Source organism: Stigmatopora nigra, chromosome 1 (assembly GCF_051989575.1).
Source record: "Stigmatopora nigra isolate UIUO_SnigA chromosome 1, RoL_Snig_1.1, whole genome shotgun sequence".
In the NCBI taxonomy this organism is placed as follows: domain Eukaryota; kingdom Metazoa; phylum Chordata; class Actinopteri; order Syngnathiformes; family Syngnathidae; genus Stigmatopora; species Stigmatopora nigra.
Genome location: NC_135508.1, coordinates 12,244,769 through 12,262,087, shown reverse-complemented (window position 1 = coordinate 12,262,087; position 17,319 = coordinate 12,244,769). Strand labels below are relative to the sequence as shown.

General features: G+C 40.9%; 1 protein-coding gene across 1 annotated transcript; it reads right to left on the bottom strand.

Annotated features, from left to right (window-relative positions):
- Positions 1–901: 901 nt before the first annotated feature.
- On the bottom strand, positions 902–14,813 carry gnas (GNAS complex locus). Its single transcript, XM_077735980.1, has 12 exons — positions 13,125–14,813; positions 10,859–10,931; positions 8,204–8,258; positions 7,924–8,043; positions 6,484–6,581; positions 4,609–4,663; positions 4,419–4,492; positions 4,173–4,231; positions 3,574–3,694; positions 3,364–3,494; positions 3,086–3,153; positions 902–2,672 (listed from the first exon to the last, which is right to left on the bottom strand). The coding sequence occupies exons 1-12, from the start codon at positions 13,261–13,263 to the stop codon at positions 2,526–2,528; spliced, it is 1,140 nt and encodes a 379-aa protein (XP_077592106.1). The 5' UTR covers positions 13,264–14,813; the 3' UTR covers positions 902–2,525.
- Positions 14,814–17,319: the final 2,506 nt, after the last annotated feature.

Here is a 17,319-nt window from a genome sequence, read left to right as displayed (position 1 = left end):
CCCAATTCCCCTTCTTAAATTGCTTGAATAAAATGAAAATACTATGGTTTATAAATCATGTACAACCTATTTTTCACAATTTACTACGCTGCAAGGACGACATATTATTATTGTTCAAACTCATAAACTTTATTGTAATCTTCACGAACAGGCGAGTCAGCTATACTAACGTTGAATAAAAATATCGAATTAATATTATCGTATTAAAATATATTAAATTATACAAACTTTAAAAAAAAATGCATTGTTAAAAGCTGAGTGAAATCAAAATGAATAAAAATAAACTCATTCAACGCAATTGGCGACGATTCGTCAAATTATGTAAACTAGGAGGCCTGGTTTTGAATGTTAATCTTTCAGTGCCTTAAATGGTTGTGCCGGCAGGAATTTAATGCCATCAACTGACTGGCCACCATTGACAGCAAGAGACGTCCAAATGATTCCTGCACTTCAATATCCACACCATGAGCTTCACAATAATCCACCAGCCACAAATGCATTGAACCACCTTCAGCCTCATTGTATCAGATTGGAAGCGATGAAAGGAATAACAGGAAATTCCATGTTCTCACGCAAATGAAGGAATAACGACATGTTTACGCATGCTAAATGTTGTGTTGTTGTTGTACACGTGCAAGGACAGGCTCGGTTGCCGTCTACACCCCCCAAAAAAACCTTTATTTTTCAAGAGCGCTGGGTTCAGAAAACTCATAAAGGACGCTTACATAAAATGAGAGATGAATCTGATGTGCAGGCCAGGAAAAAGGACTAGCCGCCCCTCCCTTCCCCTTCTTTGCCACAAATGAAGTGAAAATGACTTTTGGTTGTTTTTTTTTTTTTTTTTGTCAGGGGAGATATTTTGGTAGCAAAAGAATGGGACTCGTGTAAAAACAAGGCAATGTCTCGCATCTGTTCCTTTTCCCTTTTAAACCATCCAAAATGTGAGGTGACAAAAGAACACAGCTTCCGCTGAAGGCATTTACCACAGAAGCAAGACGCACACTGTTAAGTGCACAATTTGTTATTGGATTCCTAATAAAATACCTTCATTTTGTTTTCAAAACCCATATACATGACATATATTCATTCATTGTTTGAAGGGTTATATGGATCTAAAAGGAAAAGTAGAAATCATCAAGAAGGGGAGGAAATTATGACGAGAAAAGGAAGGTAGAAAAAGCTACAAATGTGCGTCCCCCGAGATCCAAGAGAGAGAGAGAGAGAGCTGGGGGGGGGTGAAGATAAAGAAAAGGAAGGAAGTGGTGATGCGAAGGGGGCGCTATTAATTGGCCAAGCTATACAGCGCAGTATGACACCCACTTTAGCTCATTACACACGTACCGTCGTGATCAAGGCACAGGGATCTTCTAAAAGTTGTTGTTTTTTCCTCAATAAAGTTGTACAAAAGAATACATTTTACAGTCTGTACACGAATAATAGTTCAGCAGTAAAGTAAAATAGACAGAAGGAGAGAGAAAATGACAGAGGAGGGATGTTGACCCATTTGTTTTTGCTATTTTCTCACTTGAAATTTCAGATCGATTCTTTTTTTCCCCTCTATAGTGCAGATCAAGTCAAAGGAGGAAAAATGGTGGCTAGGGGCAAGGAGAGGAAAAGTGAAAGGGGAAGAAAAAAAAAAAAGTGCACATATGGCACAATGGCACACGAGTCCACGCGGACCTCTTAAAGTAAGAAAAAAAAAGACAAAAGACATTTCTCTCTTAGATACTGTATTGGATGCGTTTTGCCCTGTTTGCCAAGTCCCGCACAAGTCTTCAACTCAAACATATCGAAATCTCCGTGGTCGTCCCGTGTGTTAGTTTCAAGTTCCGGCAAGAGCTGGGAGGGAAACGCCCACTCGACCCATTTACGGGTAGGATCGAAAAACAAAACTTCTCTTTTGCTTGTTCGATGTCTGTCCGCTCCGTAACTGGGCTCCAATGCGTTTAATCTCGAAGCAAAAACAAACAAAACAAAAATCAGTGGCTCTGAGACAAAGAGACCACGTGGCGGAATAATTCTTGGATTTCTTTAGCAATCCAGTAAATTTAGATTTGATCCATCTGTGTTTGTTGCGTGCGTACGTGTGTGTGTGTGTGTGTGTGTGTGTGTGTGTGTGTGTGTGTGTGTGTGTGTGTGTGTGTGTGTGTGTGTGTGTGAAGAGATGTCACTTTTGAGTATGGCAATTTGCATATGTGATAGGAAGGACTAAAGTGTGATTGTGTGTGTCGCCGTGCTCACTTGTGCCGTCTTGACTCAAATCCCGAGCACGGCGGTTGACGTGCTCCACCAAAATAGCAGCGCTCCAAAATGTAATGCGAATTTGAGTCTGGACCGTGCGCGCCAAAGTCAGTCTGGCTTTATCAGGCTGGACTCCCTCAGAAACGTCCATCGGAATGGAGTTAGCAGCGAGGGCAAGTGGGCTCGGTGTACGGTGTCTGCGTCCAAGAGTCTTTTTTGGCATGTCTGTAGAAGAGTTCAAAGACTCCCAGTGTTCCCAATGTCTGTTCACTTTTGCCGTCCCATCACAAGAGCTCGTACTGCCGCAGGTGCATCCTCTGGATGATGTCTCGACAGTCGTTGAAGACGCGGCGGATGTTCTCCGTGTCCACGGCGCAGGTGAAGTGAGGGTAGCAATAATGCCTTCCGTCTCCGCTCGCGGTGCTGATCCTCTGCGCAGAGTCACAAAAATATTCCGAGTTAACCCCGTTCAACTCTACAAATCATTCAGTTCACCAGTTCAATTAAATCCGAGAAGGATATGGGAACATAGGGATATTCTATGTGATTATCAAACTTATTAATGCAAATATAATGGGAAAGAAAGCAATCATCTCAAAACATTATTTTAACTCGGATGCTTCTGCTTACTAGTAAAACCACGCTTACAGCGCCCCCTATTGGTTACGATCAAGACCGATTGCTTGCGAAGAAAAGAAAATCAACGGCACATTTCACTGGAACCGCTCCAAGACAATTTGCTGTTGAGAACCTGTTTTGTTTTTTATTTGAAATGAATAGTCAGGCCATTGATGAAACACTGGCTGACTAAAATATGAAAAGAATAAGACCCATTGGCACTTACCAGGAATTCATCTCGTATAAAGTACTTTGCCCTTGTGACACGAGGATCTTCTGCAGGCTCCGGTGTCGCTGCAAGAGTAGAAAATACCTCAGAACTAGATCAGAAAAGCACTGACGTATCGGGAAAAACAGACAGGAAATAACTTTCTCACACACAGACCTACAAACATTCACTGCTATGTTATACAGGTGTGTGTGTGTGTGTGTGTGTGTGTGTGTGTGTGTGCAATGTCCATTTTTTTTAAAGAGAAGCTCTGAAGAAGGGCTGCCACGGCTTACCGTCGTCAGGTGTAGTGTAGCGAGCAAACTCTGGAAAGTATTCCTCAATTTTGGACTTCCCGGCCAGCACTTTCTCTGCCAGGAGGTCCTGTTTATTTAAGAACAAGATAACAGAAATGGTCCGCAGCCACCTGAAGAGAACACAACAACACTTTGGGTTACACAACGAGGCAACAACAAGTCATGTCGGATGACCATTTGACTCGTCACCTGTTGTTCCAGATGTTCTTGAAGAGGTTGAGAGCCTCCTGTAAACGGTTTGTGTGATTGTCCTCTCGGATCACCATGTTGTAACTGCTACTAGCCACCACGAAAATGATAGCCGTCACGTCTGCCGAGAGAGACAAAAGTGCAAAATAGGGCTAAGTCACAGACACGGCTCAAAGCAGGGGTAGGGAACCTGTGGCTCGGCGGCCGTATGTGGCTCTTTTGATAGATGGATATGGCTCCCCGCTAAACTGTGAGGTCAAATATGTGAACCGCTGTTGAGAGAGCTCAGTTTTGAATGCATCAATAGGAGCACTACGTGAGCATTGAGACGCCAACACTAATTTTACTGCGGCTTGAAACATTTTTTTTGGAAGATTTTGGAATAGATTTTGGGGTTTAAATTATCCCTGTTCATAAAAAAAATTGATGAGAATGACTTAATATTGTTAATAAAGGCGATATAGTTTGAAATTAGAACATTTTCAGCCGGTGTGGTGCCCCGACATTTTTTTTTATGCAAAAAGTGTACCGCAGCCCAAAAAAGATTGGGGAAACACTGGCTTAAAGTAATATAGCGGCGGTGGGTAGCGACATGTTACCGTTAAAGCACTGGATCCATTTTCGTCGTTCATCCCGCTGACCGCCGACGTCAAACATGCTGTCAATCAAAAAAGGAAACATGAGGGCTGATAAGTGGACTGAAAATATGAGGTAAAACAAAAGTTGGAATGGTTTCGTATTATTTTGGGAAATTTTCAGTAAAATGTGGATGCTATTTCTTTGATTGAGCTCATTTCACAGGAGACAAATGTTAAAGCATTGGTTGATTTATGCTTTTGACTTACTGGAAATTAACTTTGTCCACTTGGAATCTTGTTTCAAAGATGCCTGAAGTCAGCACTCTGCACCGTAATAAATCCTGTAAAACCATTTCAAATAAACCATATTCAAAACCCAATCAAATAGGTCAGACGAAATTGAACATTTGTTTGCACAAAGCATATTTTCCAACAGGAGTGTTGAATGTGAACCCACCTGATCTGTTGGGGTGTAGTCGTTCTGCTTCACAATGTCAATCTTGTCGAGGAAGCTGAATGGAGACATAAAAAAAGGCCAAACATCAGAGTTGTAATTACTGCCATCTCTCTCCTATAATAATTGACAACAAAAGGAGGTTTATTTCTTTCCTTTTCTTCTGTCGAGTTTTCCCCCAGTCTGGTTGTTGAAGGAAGAGCAACAGAAAAAAATCTGTAATCTATAAATCTTGACTAAATCCCTTTGGTTGAGTTGCGGCTGTTGTGGAAGTGCTATTTTAGTCAATAAAAGTGACTTTTTTTTAACATGTATGTTTTGAAATACCTTATCCCCCCACGTGAAAAGTCAAAGTCGAAACAAACAATAATTGTAGGCTTTAGGAGAAAAAACCTTTGGTTGATAGCGAACTGATCCACGCTGTTTAATATAGTAACCAAGATGGACTTATTTATGGAAGCTATGGCGGTGGGAAAAGTTGTTAAGAGGAAATGCGGAGCAATGACATGCTGCGCGTGATAGAGTGACAGAAGCAAGGCGGCATTTGTCTGACATTACTGAGCACATTTCAAAAATAGCTTCCCTGCGCCGCAGCCTCCGGCACAGTTACCATAGAGACCAGACCACAAGTGCTATTAATAGTCTATCAGCTCCCAATCTGGTGAGACTGGAGCGACTCCAGGAAAGAGAGCCGGACAGACAGGTGAGGAAGAGGAGAGTAAGTGCTAGCTATTGTTCTGGACCTCACAGCAAAGAGGGAGGGAGGGAGACATCAAGACTCTGGACTGCACCATCTGCACGACCACAGGGACGGGGGGGAGGGGTCTTCATGCCATCTACTTATTGATCATTAACAGGCAAAACCAAGAAGAAGAATCAGAACTAATTCACATACGTATTCTTAACAAGGCTAACTGAAAAGCATTGACACCTTCAAAGGGTCAAATCTTCCAATATCCGCTTTCTCTCTCTCTTTTTTCCTCTTCAGCATCCTCTAACTCACAGATGACTCAGCCTCGGCCATGTTCGCTTCCGTATGATGCAGTTACGTAAAGCAAGATTTCACTATCATATTCCGATCGTTGAACAACGGTAAAAATCTCAAGCTCAAGCTTCCCCATTGTCACAAAGACAAATGAGACCATGTACAAAAGACCATATGATGGTTGTATATAGAAAGAGAACACGAGCAGGAGAAATCCAAGCGTTGAACAGTCAGAAATCAATCGGTTTTCCACTTCCAGCTGCTGAATTCTGGAGACTGTAAGGGTACAATGCGACAGGTGTTTTCTAGGTAAACATGCTGATTCATAACGCCTACCATCGAGAAAGCACCAATCTTCATTTTGTCACTAGGTGTCAGCAAAGAGTCAAATCCTGCAAGAACCTGACATGTAGGGGGGAAAAGGGGATTTGAGCCCAAGTAGCCAGCAAATCACCTTTAAACAAAGGCAGTGAAATTTAGTGGTAATCGGTCGTATCCGGCTCTGCAATATTGGCCCTGTACTTCTCAGACCAGGTCATATTACGCAGTATGACGCACCTGAAATGTCATGTATGTACCTGTATGCGCATCGTGACGGCTAAAAGAATTATGGGACAAACATAAGACTACAAAAAGGTGAATTTTCAAACCAGAAAAGGCACAAAAGCGAGATAATTGAACCATAATGAAAATGAAAATCATGAAAACCTCATAATGCCTTGAAGATGAAGATATAGCACTGAAGCATACACCGGTCATCTGAATAATTTGACTTTTTAGTATCATTTGAAAATGCCATTGACTTATATTACCCTAATAATCAAACAATATTGCCTAAAAGTGTGATGATAGTAAGTGGGAGTCCTTTGGCATATAGACATGTTACTACTTACTATTGTGCACAGTCGATGAGTTGGTACTCGTTGGATCTCTCAAAGCAAACCTTGACGCCCTCATCTTGCCACAGTGTTTTTGCATGGTCATAAAACTCCTGTGGAGGGAGAACAAATCAAGGCAAATATTAAAAATAGACAGAACAGGGATGACCCCATCACATATTATTGTACCAGAGTTTGAGGTTTTTTTTACTGGGAGGTTTGTTTCAATAGTATAAATAGAAATAGAGAAATATAAATTAGATTAGAACGTTATTTCATCCCCTATTCTGGAAAGTTCTTGGTTGCAGTAGCAAGACAAACAAGAAATTGTAGACCTAGGTCAAAAAAAACAAGCAAATACATTATCTGGACATTTTCATACTATATTATAAATAATATACTATAGACAAGACATTGGAGTTGTACAAAAAAGACAACCCGAGGAAATCTTGCCATAACAAAAACATTAAATAACATAATTGTACTGTATTTAGTCACTTTGAGTTGACACAAATGGCCAACTAGCTACACAAAGACTAAGGAATCTACTATGCGCTGTCAAGCAGGCTCACTCAAATTGAAAAGAAAAGTGGCCAGGATCGAGAAGTTAATGTTGACACCACCACCACAGTGTACGTTGTGCCTGGGCGACCCCTGTGTACACGTCTACCACATGTAAATAGAGGCAGTGGGATTACTCAAAGAAAAATGAAATAAGAACAACGCTATGTATATACTGAAACCGTGACTCTTTGCTGACTTCCTTGACAAGAGCTGAATGAAACCTTCACTGTGTGTCAACGCTGTCTTGCGCCCTGTAATATCGTTTACATTTTTGGATTATTTACGTTTTTTTCCCTCTAAATAAAACTTATAAGATTAGCAAACGCAAGGGCCCTTTCTTTTAGACCACAATGTCATAACGGCAGACTGATCATGTGTTTTACAACACAGAATTCTTTTATAATCCTATCATGTGTTCACAGCCAGAACAAAAAATGCTCACTCTACACCCAAAGTCATTCTATCTTGGTGTGGGATCATCTTTCCTTTCTCCCAAATACATAACTACTGCATCAGACATTACTCGCTGACTTGAAATTGTCATTGCACGGACTCAACAGCAAACATATGAAAGACGAGGTTTATAAATTCAATCACATTCTTTGTTAAATGGTAAGCGTGAGTTATTGGAATTATGTGGTCTGTTTCTGGAATTTAACCATTCTTGAAGTCCCATCACATTTGAAGCTGTAAACTATAGAACGCTGAGAAATATTTTAACAGCTCATTTCTACAATTGGATTGAAATGAGGACCAAAAATACTCGGGGCGCAAAATGTCCCCATTTAAGGGCAGTCTGTCATTGTTTGTTCAACTTAAAGTTCTCGGTGCATCCCTGAGAACAATATAATTTTTGTTGTGATGATGAGTGCAATGTGTTACAATACCCACCGCTGGAAACTCAAAATCCTTCTGATTGACAAGGTTGAGGATGTATTCAATGCGGTATTGGTTGCCCGAACTGGCCAACTGCACCGGTGGCGTCAGAGTACTCATTGCCGTCACTATGGTCTATCATAACAAAGACACAGGAAACCAAAGCAAAGTTACAGTGGAATAGAAGAAGAAATAATACAAATAGCTGTCCAATGTGTAAGAGAAGTGCAATTCGTCCCAGTTGAATGAGTCTACAGTGTTCGCGTAATACTTTCAGTCGCTGCTGACTTCTTACCTCAATGGCTTCTTTGATATTATTCTTTATGTCCTGGATTTTTTGCTTTTTCTCTCTGAAACAGACACAAATGTCAAAGTTAGTACATGATGGTGTGTATTTGAATTGAAATGGTACATTGAGACTGCCTGAATGTGTCTCCCTTGGACGTACGTATGACTGAACTTGTAAGCGAGAAAGTAACAGATTCCAATGTTAAGTCAATAGAAAATCACTGTCACTGAATTACCGCAGTTGATGACTTAACTAAGAGATCCTACTACAGTTTACTCTTGGGAATAACCAGTCAAGAATAGACTATGTATCAATTGGAGAAAAAAAGATTGCTCACCAAAAACATAGTGGTGGTAATAAAACAAGTCGAGCTAAACGTTACCATGACATGTACCCAACTGAGTTTGTCTTTCACAAGGGAAGGTTAAACAGCTCGTCACTGGCCAAAGGACTTTGGTGCACAAGTTTTGAAGGATAGTGCTCTAGTATATGACATTTGTACCCTCTGTCAAGGAAAAATATTTCCATTAAAGACAACTGGAGAGATCCAGCCTTTAAATTTCAACTTGTGTCTCTTAGGACAAAACATTACTGTGCTTATTTTGTCATCGATCGTGACAGATGTCAAAAGGTGTCCAAATCCCAAAGCAAAGACATTTGAAACAATGTCAATGTTGCAGCATGAATGACATCATTTGCTGAAGGATAATTGAATGCCATTTGTCGGGAGAAACAAATTATTTTCTACACATGCCAAATATTAGGCGGACATTAATTGACGAGGCATTCACAAGTAAATTACTTTCTATGTGACTCCAACTTACTACTTTTAAAGCATATTTCCATACAGAGACCCATATTGCCGGGCTAATCAAATCTTATTTCTCCGATAGCCGTGAGTAGCACAGCCAATCCGCGAGGAGTAGGCGGGACAAACTAAGATGCTTGCATTTAATTGGCTAAAATAGACTGGTAATTGAAAATGTCTGACAGTGGCTATTTCACCCACTAAAGGGAAATAATCGCTTTTGTATAGGTTTTTCTTGGCTGTTAAAATGGAAAAACTGAAATCACCTATCCTTTCACTTTAAAAAAACGAAAAAACATTCCTTCTCATTGAAATCGACAATCAAGGATATTAGCGATTGCCTTAAGGTTCATTCCCTATGTCGTAGCGATTCTCAATGTGCGTCATAAACGCTGCGTGTAACACGCAGATTCATGTTGTACCCGACTACATTTGCATTAAGGCTATGTATTATAATACTGTTGCTATTAGCGGTATATTTTTGCTGGAGAGAAGAATTTTCAAATATTGCAGGAGTTGCGCTGCATTAATATGATGACATCAGACATTATTGGAAATGTCACCGGAATGCTGCAGATGAGCACACATTGTCCCGCCTCTGAACAACAATTTCAAACGGCGAGTTGTACAACAGCGATGACTTTGATGTCAAATCAGTGTTTGAGGATCACAAAAAAGAGGAAAAATGTACACGTATGTATGCCCCATTAGCCATAAAGAAAATTTCAAGAATCAGCCGTGGGAACACTAAAACCAAGAAATCGAGCAGCTAATCCAAGGAACATCACGTATACTATGATGGTCTTTCTTGCATTTGTGTGTTTGGTTAATTAAGAGAGTCACACAGCCTCATGCAGTTATCCTCACACACAGCCTACAGTGTTGTGCTACAGTCATGCGCTGGGTCATACGCTTTTTCAAGCCTCAGGTGCACATTTTCATCTACAATCTTCCAAAAGATGCCTTCGCAAACCGTTAAACTTTTTTTGTACTCATTACTCAAAGCTATTAAAAAGAGCAAAGTCAGTGCAACTGATTCAGCCATAATTGAACAACATGGGTATGTAGTGGTACACTACAACACCAGTTCCAGCATAATGCAAGTAGATATAATTACTACAGTGAAGCATAAAAGAGGCCTGTGAACCACATGAGCATTAACTTTGTGACACTGAAAATATCATAATGACCACCCAAACAATTTTGACCTTATTGATGTTTTAAAATGAAGTATCGTACCAGTCATGCGAATTGAGAGATGCGTTCATGGGCTCTCTGCATGAAATACAAGATGGCCAATGGACAAAAAAAAAAAAGACTTAATGAACTTGAAAATTTGCACATGCAGTTCCGTCAAATCTTAAATGTACCAGAGTGCAAAACCATCTTTTGCCACTATGTTTATGATTTTTGTCAAAGATCACAATTTCAGCACATAAAGAGCAAGAAGCCTATCAACATCACACTAACCGTTTATGCAAACATACCATTTACTGCTAGTTATTTTGGAATCTTAGTAAATCGGGTCCTTTGTGAGCGGACTTTCTAAGAAAAACAAGTGATGCTAAGATGGGCCACTGTGCCCCCTTGGTCTCCATCATCTTGGGGCAACATGTGATGCCTCGTCCTTCTGAGAAACATGTTCAACTGAATAGGTGCTGTTATTCTATTATTAGGTAATAATGTCAACCTGCTGAGGCCTAACAGAAATGAGATCTTAGGTGTGGAATTATAAAAAAAGGGTGAGAGAATGACGCCGAGCATGATTCAAGGTCAGGCAGTGGGACGCAAAGGACGCAAACCCCCCGTCTGCTCCTGTAAACGTACGTACTAAGTACAGATATTCTACTCACTCTGCATTGAAGCCGTTGACATGGAGGATCCTCATCTGTTTCACAATTGTGCTCTTTCCTGACTCACCAGCCCCTAAAAGACAGAATCAAAGATGGAAGGTATAACTTGACATGATGACATAAAAACCCACAAACGCCAAACAATTTATTTGACCATGGTACAATTCCGACGAGAAAAAAACTGACATTTCTTAGCTGGGACAACTACAGGGTGCAAGGCCACAAACGAGATGAACAGGATTCTTCTGATGGATGCAGTGATTAGAAAGATTAGGTACTTTGATTTGATATTTTTCTTTCAATTGTATTAAATTGGAAAATGCTGGATTTTGCCAATGTTTTTAGTGTGGCAACAGCAAATACGCAATGTGCCCTCTCCATTCATGAAAAAAATGGTGGTTGCCAAGCACATGATGAGACCATGAAAGCGTTTGTCACACGGGTATTTTAGTGTCTCAGCTCGTTGCTGCAAATTGTGACTCTACTGATAACATCATGCTCTGAAATATGACTGATGACCTCATGTCACAATGTCAACCCCGCTATGTCTCTCCCATCTTCCTGTTCGCTCCGGCGCTGCACAAATAAAGAAATATCTCCAGGAAGACCTTTGTCTACATTGCTATGTCCAACAGGAAATATGTCTGCAGTCCATCGGTCTACAACTGAAGCTTGACAAATACTCTCATTGCATCTAAATAAAACCATAAGATGTAAAAACTTGCAACCATATGAAGCTAACTGTGAATTGAGTAAAGATTGGCTAAATCAACCAATGTTATGAATTACACATTGCAGGATTTTGTATTAGTTGAATGTAGTACAAACAGCAATTACTGAGTGATATTTGATGGAAATTACGGGGAATTGATCGTTGGTTTAAAATCTAAATGTCCAGGGTAACCACTTTGCAAGAACATGCATGCCATACTAACGATAAACTCTGATATCAAGTAGGGGGCTGCAATGCCTTACCCAAAATGCCCCAATTTGCCTGTGAGCTAAAAGCTTGAAACCTAATAAAATCTCAAGTAATGAATCTGTATGTACATCATATAAGTATATAAACATAATAAGGCTGAACAAGCACGTGTGTAAAACCATACAACACCATTCTCATTTAAAAGTTCTTTTAGTTTCCTGAAAATAACTATTCCATGTCATTGTACAGCGGATGTCGGGGATACAAAAAAAATTTGGGGGGCCCCGATCACAAATTTTTGCATGTGACTACGAGTCCACGTCACCAGATTTGGAGAATCTGCCAATACCGAGTCCTGATTTGATACCCAGGAAATGCATTAAGCTGGGAGAAAAAGTAATAAATACAAATGTCTTTTTTTCAACCAATTTGAATTGAACAGTAACAAAATTATAACAATATAAAAAAGATTTGAACAAAGCAGTTGTGCAGCAATAAAACAAGATTATAAACAAATGTTAGTACATAGGTGACCTTAACTAATTACAACTATGCTAGAGTTTAAAACAAAATCAAATCAGTCAGCAGTTTGGGACAGGATATCAATTGAAATCATTGCATTTTGTTTTCATAGTCACTAACGACAGGTGCGATCAAAACCCACGCCAGAAGAAATTTCAGCTATGTCAGATATTTGTTTTCCCGTGGATCCTGTCCTTCTGCTCAGTAGACTTGCCACAACTTTCTCCGCACCATGTCTGTCAAACTGTCGGCACCCTTTGTGGAAATCCCTCTCGTTTCAAAACTGACTATTAGCAAACTAGACCAAAAATTTTGAGATTGGACGATGAGTTAACTCATTCACTGCCAGCCCGGAATGCATCTGGCCAGGTATTAAAAGGAAACCTGAAATTAACGTCACCGATTGATAGCGAGCGATTTTGCCTGGGAGAAGCTGGCCGTGAACAACATCCCAAGCAAAACGGAAGGGGTGTCAATCGCCGCGAATTGCGGCCGAAGAGTTAATGGAGGGGAGGCGGTCAAGAAACTGCCGCTTATGTAACATGGAGACCAAGCCCACCTTGCAACACACAACCACATGTTGAATTGGTTCGTGCCACTACCCCAGTTGATTACAGGTAAATGACACAAGAAATGGGAAACTGCACACTAGTAGACAGTACATATAGTGAATCTTATGTATTAAAGGCACTCCAATTGATTACATTTGGAACATGAAGTGAACTGAAATCCAGAGTCGCCAATCAAGCTTGGGGTAACAGTTATCAAGTTCATTTTTTTTTTTTTTAGCAATGCCACAGTCTCTGAAAGGAAACCACTTACCTAAAAGCAATAGTCTGTGTGTTGCTCTGTAGATCTGTTTGTCCTTTTGGAGCTGCTTCTCTATCTTTTTGTTTGCTTCTCTCTGGGCCTTTTCCTCATTTCTCTGGTCTTCAGTCTTACTGTTGCCCAAACAACCCATTTTCCCACAGGGAAAAGCCAAAAAAAGGGGGAGTCCAAGACGAGGAAGAATTGGGAAATGTGCTACAAGTAGACACGAGTGTGGGGAAATAGAGGAAATGTCTATTACGTGAATGAGTGGAGCCAACGTTTGACCCGAGGGTTAGGGACAGCCACAAACATGGAGAAAGGTCCTCCGACGGTTCCCGCCCTTGTCCGAGCAGAATATTTGTATTTTCTGTCCAAGAGGGGAATTTTACTGTCCTCAAATTCGGAATTGCAACTGCTCTAGCTAACGTCGCCGACTGGGCCAGATCTCGTTAGCTTTTTCCTCCCTGCAAACGAACCTTGCGTCAGTCTCAAAAACGACTTAAAATCAAAAACGTAAAAAAAAACACAGCAACGACTGAGAATGTCCCACTGGATAACGGAAAAAACAAGGAGAATAGGTCGAAAAGGAGCCCGGCGCTAGTGAGCCAAATCCCGGGTCTTGCGTCTCACTGCTGCCGGCGATAGGGAGCCCAAATCGGCGTGAGTGTGGCGCTCACCCGCATGGTGGCGCGGCTTGGTCCCAAGCCTCTTTTCAAAACAAGCATTTTTACAGGTCCAACTGGTTCTGTTCGGCGGTGTTCTTGTTGTGAGAGGCCAACTAACAGGAAATAAACAAAGACGGCCCAAAATACAGCTACATGAGTGATATTTTCATTTCTTCCGGACCACACGTCTCTGCAACTAGCTGCGGCAAACAGCTACAGCTTTCTGGGTTGGTTCCGAAAACACACCGCTGATTTCTCCTCCTTTTTTTCGGGTCACTGTGTTTTCCTCCAAAAGGAAGGGGGCCTCCTTCGGGGGTCTTGATCTTGTGTGTGTCCCTGGCTTGTGTTATCAGCGCCTCATATCACGAACGAGCCCGCACCCAGGCGCTTTTCTTCTGGCCGGTTCGGATCCGAATCCAGCACGTGTTTAATCCCGACGAATCACAATTAAAGCAGAGAATGAAGGCGTGGAGTGTGTGTGGACATATCTGCGCGTGAGCGTGGAAGCGGGGCAGCCTCAAAATGTCCCCAGGTTTGTTGTTAGGGTGAAAAGCAGCTGGCTGTCAAACCGGGCTTTAGGGGAGCCTACATGAGGCCTGTACGCGCACGCACGCAAGCACACGCACGCTCGTACACTAGCATGTACTTATATTCCTCGTCCAAGGTTCCGGCTAGAGGTGGGAATCAGCGACAGGTTAGCCCACGGCGTGCGCATTTACATTCACCCAGAGAGGGAGGAAAAAATAGCACACAAGCTAGCTTAGTCGTAGCGGTACATTCGCGCCGCCTAGGCCGCCCTCCTCCTCCACCGCCGCCGCCGCCGCCGTCTCTCCGCTGCCAGGCCGAGGCTTGAGGAAGTCGAAGCGCCGGGGAAGAAATGAGTCTTCTTGGGGCGTATTGTTATTCTTTTTTTTTTAATTTGACCACCCCCTCTTCTCTCGCTGTCTTTTTGACGAGAACAGGAGCCTACATTGAGGTAGGGCTAGGCAAGAGTCTTGGGAGAGACGGGGTGGGGCCACGCCGCGCTCATTGAACCCTGGTGAGAGAGGGGATCACGTGACCAGGCGTCACCGTAGCGCCGTGACGTCACGCACACTTCCGGGTGTGCTTTTTTGAGCGAAGAAAAAAAAACTAATAAGATGAAAAAAATCAGTGTTTATTACCTCAAGACCGGCAATCATGCGCTGGCAATCTCTTTCAAACTGAATTGGACGTCTGCCAATGTCAATGGCAGCTCAGATGTAGAAGATGAAACATTTTTCTGAGTCGAAATCTTCAAGAATAATGAACAGGATTACAATTATTCTAACATTTATTAGTGACACGCTAGTTACATCATCGCTAAACAATGATGTTGTTTATTTAATACCATTATTTATATTTTATACAGAGCGTAAGTTTCTTTGAAGTTTATCAGTAATTTTCTGTCTAATTTATCAGTTAAACTAACATGCTAAGGACAGGGCGCACGTACTCAAAGCGTTTGAGTTGCTACTATTCTGTCCATGTAACGTTTTTGGAATGAAGTCAAAGTTGGCCAAGAGAGATAGAAAAGAAACTGAAATTTGAAAGATCTGCTCTTTCTAAATGTCTTTGATTTGCCACCATTTCCATTGCACTGTGGTATTTTTAACACAGGGTGGCAGCACATTTCCAACTCTGCAGAACTCAACTTTCAAGGATTTTAATTGGCAAAAGGGGGTTAATTTTACTGTAAGGGGAGGCTGGTGAGCTACAGCTGTCATCATGGAAATGTAAAATTAATATTGTATCATTTTTTTATATTTGTTTACTGTAAAATTTATTTTTGTTTAGATTTACTTTAGTAGTGATGTCCCAATCCGATACTTTTGGAGTATCGGATTTTGTTACAAGATTGGATTCGATCTAATAGCTGTGTTGTCAGTATCATGATGCTTTTCAGGTGCTATAAATCAAACCAATAAGAAAACATGTCAGCAGAGTGGGCCTAATTTGCATTAAAAATACTGATTATAATCACTGACAGTATCGTGTAATATTTGTAAACACAGCATTTCCAGAGGAGGTACCAGCAGGGATCCCTTTAATGGGTAAAATAGAATTTATTTACTGGTTTCATTTTTTGTATTATTTTTACTGTTCTTAAACTATGGGCGATGGAACGGGAATGAATCGGTATCGGCAAAACATATTTTGAAAAAAATCGGATCGGAAGTGATAACATCTGCGTCGGGATATCGCTAATTCATATCACCCTGCTGAGAATCACAGGCAGGGGAATTGTGGGCCTTACTCTGCATCAGTCCGCAGCAGTTTAATGATGCTCAGTTAAAAAAAAAAATAATGCAGGTGTTGATAATATAAAAATAAATATATATGTTTATATATTTAGGGAACTTTACTTTTGCATTTGGACTTTCCCAAACGAAGGGCTCTGTGCCAACCAGTGATTCATTCATTTTTCTTATTTCGAGAGCATAAAATGACACCTAACTTTAACACTCTGATAGTCATTCATCTTAGTCTTAAACAGAGAACAGTCATACCTCCACTTACGAAGTTAATTGGTTCAAAAGTTTTTTGTAACTTGAAAATTTTGTAAGCAGAGGTGCACTTTATATGTAAATTCTCTAATTCGTTCCACAGTCCTCACACAACTGCCAACTAAACTCTTTAAAATTGATCAAAGTATCCCAATTTTGTAGGACAGATGTGAGGAAACACAAAAAATGAGAGAAAATGTAGATCAATAATTTATTAATGTCTCAAAATCAATAAAGGATATGAAAAGATGCCCTGCACCGCTGAAATAGTTCCCTCCGCGGCCATTATTATGGGAGATGTATTACCCGTGTTTTTTACCTGTGACCTGTGTCTCTGTGTGTGAGTGAGAAAATATATGCCGTGTTGCATTTGTACATTTTTTTAATTGCTTAATAAGTGGAATTGCAATTGAGTCACTCATGAAAATGTTGTACCTAGAGGGAGGCATTTGTAAGTAGAGGTGTAACTACTTTCTGAAAAATGTTGTCAAAGTAGCATACTCATAATGCGACTCCTACATTATTCATTTTCATTGTTGAAATGAAAACCACACATGTATCCTCAAATTTTCAGGAAATCAAATTTGTGTTTTTGCTGGTCCAAGCACGGATGATTCCTCTATAGTCACACCAGTGCTTAATGGCCTGGCAGCCATGAATATTAGATACACTTCCCTTCACCCTGCAGACCAAAAATGATGAGCCAGCCTTACGCCACTGTAAGTAAAAATGAGTGCAATGCGATGACGGCATGTGCCTGGTGTCATAAACGTAGAAAGCTAATCAACTCACTTCGCAATGAGGTGACAAAAGAGATGGAACCACAGAAATGAGACAAACGGCGCGGGGCAACAATCATAAAAACAATTCACTAAGTCACTTAGTTTTTACAAGCGTTGTATTTATGATCACCAGCGGCGATGTAATGACAGAAGACTCTCCCAGGAGTCAAATTAGCCTCAATTTCAGCATCGTAACGTGGTTGTTTGGTCACAAGCCATTAGGATGTTTGATAGA

What these genes read in the sequence shown, in the direction of transcription:
- gnas (XM_077735980.1), bottom strand. Translation starts at nt 13,263, where the DNA reads ATGGGTTGTTTGGGCAACAGTAAGACTGAAGACCAGAGAAATGAGGAA. An exon ending in AGGATTTTGAGTTTCCAGCG is followed by an intron (nt 6,582 to 7,923) that starts GTGGGTATTGTA and finishes CTCCCTCCACAG; the next exon opens with GAGTTTTATGACCATGCAAA. An exon ending in TTATACGAGATGAATTCCTG is followed by an intron (nt 2,673 to 3,085) that starts GTAAGTGCCAAT and finishes GACTCTGCGCAG; the next exon opens with AGGATCAGCACCGCGAGCGG.